Source organism: Cotesia glomerata, unplaced genomic scaffold (genome assembly GCF_020080835.1).
Source record: "Cotesia glomerata isolate CgM1 unplaced genomic scaffold, MPM_Cglom_v2.3 scaffold_2406, whole genome shotgun sequence".
Classification (NCBI taxonomy): domain Eukaryota; kingdom Metazoa; phylum Arthropoda; class Insecta; order Hymenoptera; family Braconidae; genus Cotesia; species Cotesia glomerata.
This window is the reverse complement of record NW_025402893.1, coordinates 1-1,009: the sequence shown is the minus strand read 5'-3', so window position 1 is coordinate 1,009 and position 1,009 is coordinate 1. Positions and strand designations below refer to the sequence as shown.

Sequence of the window (1,009 nt, the reverse complement as noted above, 5' to 3'; positions counted from 1 at the left end):
AGCTTTCATTTGAGTACCCACATGTATTTTTGACATATTTTTCATATATACATATATATAATATATATATATATATATGAAAATTGATGGGTACTCAAATGAAAGGTCTCGATGAGTGTAACATTGGGATGAGCTTATATTTTTAAAATGTCAATAGTTCACAAGATACAAAGTCATTTCTTAATTATGTATCTATAAATTTGAGAAATAAATTATGGCAAAAAGTGTCATTTTTTTGTAATAATTAATGATTAATAATTAATAATTATTTTGTATAGTTACCAATAAAAAATGGACGGCGGCGGATACTCCGGAGACGGCGACTTGGGGAACAGAACCTCGCAGTCGATATCCAGCAAAAAGTTACAGCAGACACAGGCGAAAGTCAACGAGGTTGTCGACATCATGAAGGTAAACGTGGAAAAAGTCCTCGAGAGGGACCAGAAGCTGTCGGAGTTAGACAACCGCGCGGATGCGCTTCAACAAGGTGCTGCTCAGTTTGAGCAGCAAGCAGGAAAACTCAAGCGCAAATACTGGTGGAAAAATTTGAAAATGATGATTATTATTGGGGATTTATTTGCACGATCGCCCTTATCATTATTATTGGTGAAAGTTTTTCAAGTTATTAATAATAAATAATAAGGGAGAAACTAGCTAACCTTGAGGTTAAATAACATTGAATTTTTGTTAAATTGGACTGTACTTTCTTAAATATTGACATTTTTAAAGATATAAGTCATCTCTGGATGTTACACTTCCATCAAGAGCTTTCATTTGGAGTACCCACATGCAGCTTTTGATATTTTTCATACATACATATATATAACTATATATAAATCATATAGCAAATATATCAAAATGCATGTGGTACTCAAATGAAAGCTCTGTCCTGAGTGTAACAACAGAATGAGCTTATATCTTCAAAAATGTCAATATTTTTGCCAAAAATATTTGTTAAATTGCACTGTACTTTTTTCAACTATTGACATTTTCAAATATATAAGCTCAT

General features: G+C 32.0%; 1 protein-coding gene across 1 annotated transcript; it reads left to right on the top strand.

The window, feature by feature from the left end:
- Positions 1-239: 239 nt before the first annotated feature.
- LOC123274162 (vesicle-associated membrane protein 2-like) lies at positions 240-606 on the top strand (the record flags this gene model as incomplete). Its single annotated transcript, XM_044741653.1, has 1 exon — positions 240-606. A coding segment is annotated over exon 1 (315 nt), but the record flags the coding sequence as incomplete, so codon positions are not given.
- Between the last annotated feature and the right edge of the window lie 403 nt (positions 607-1,009).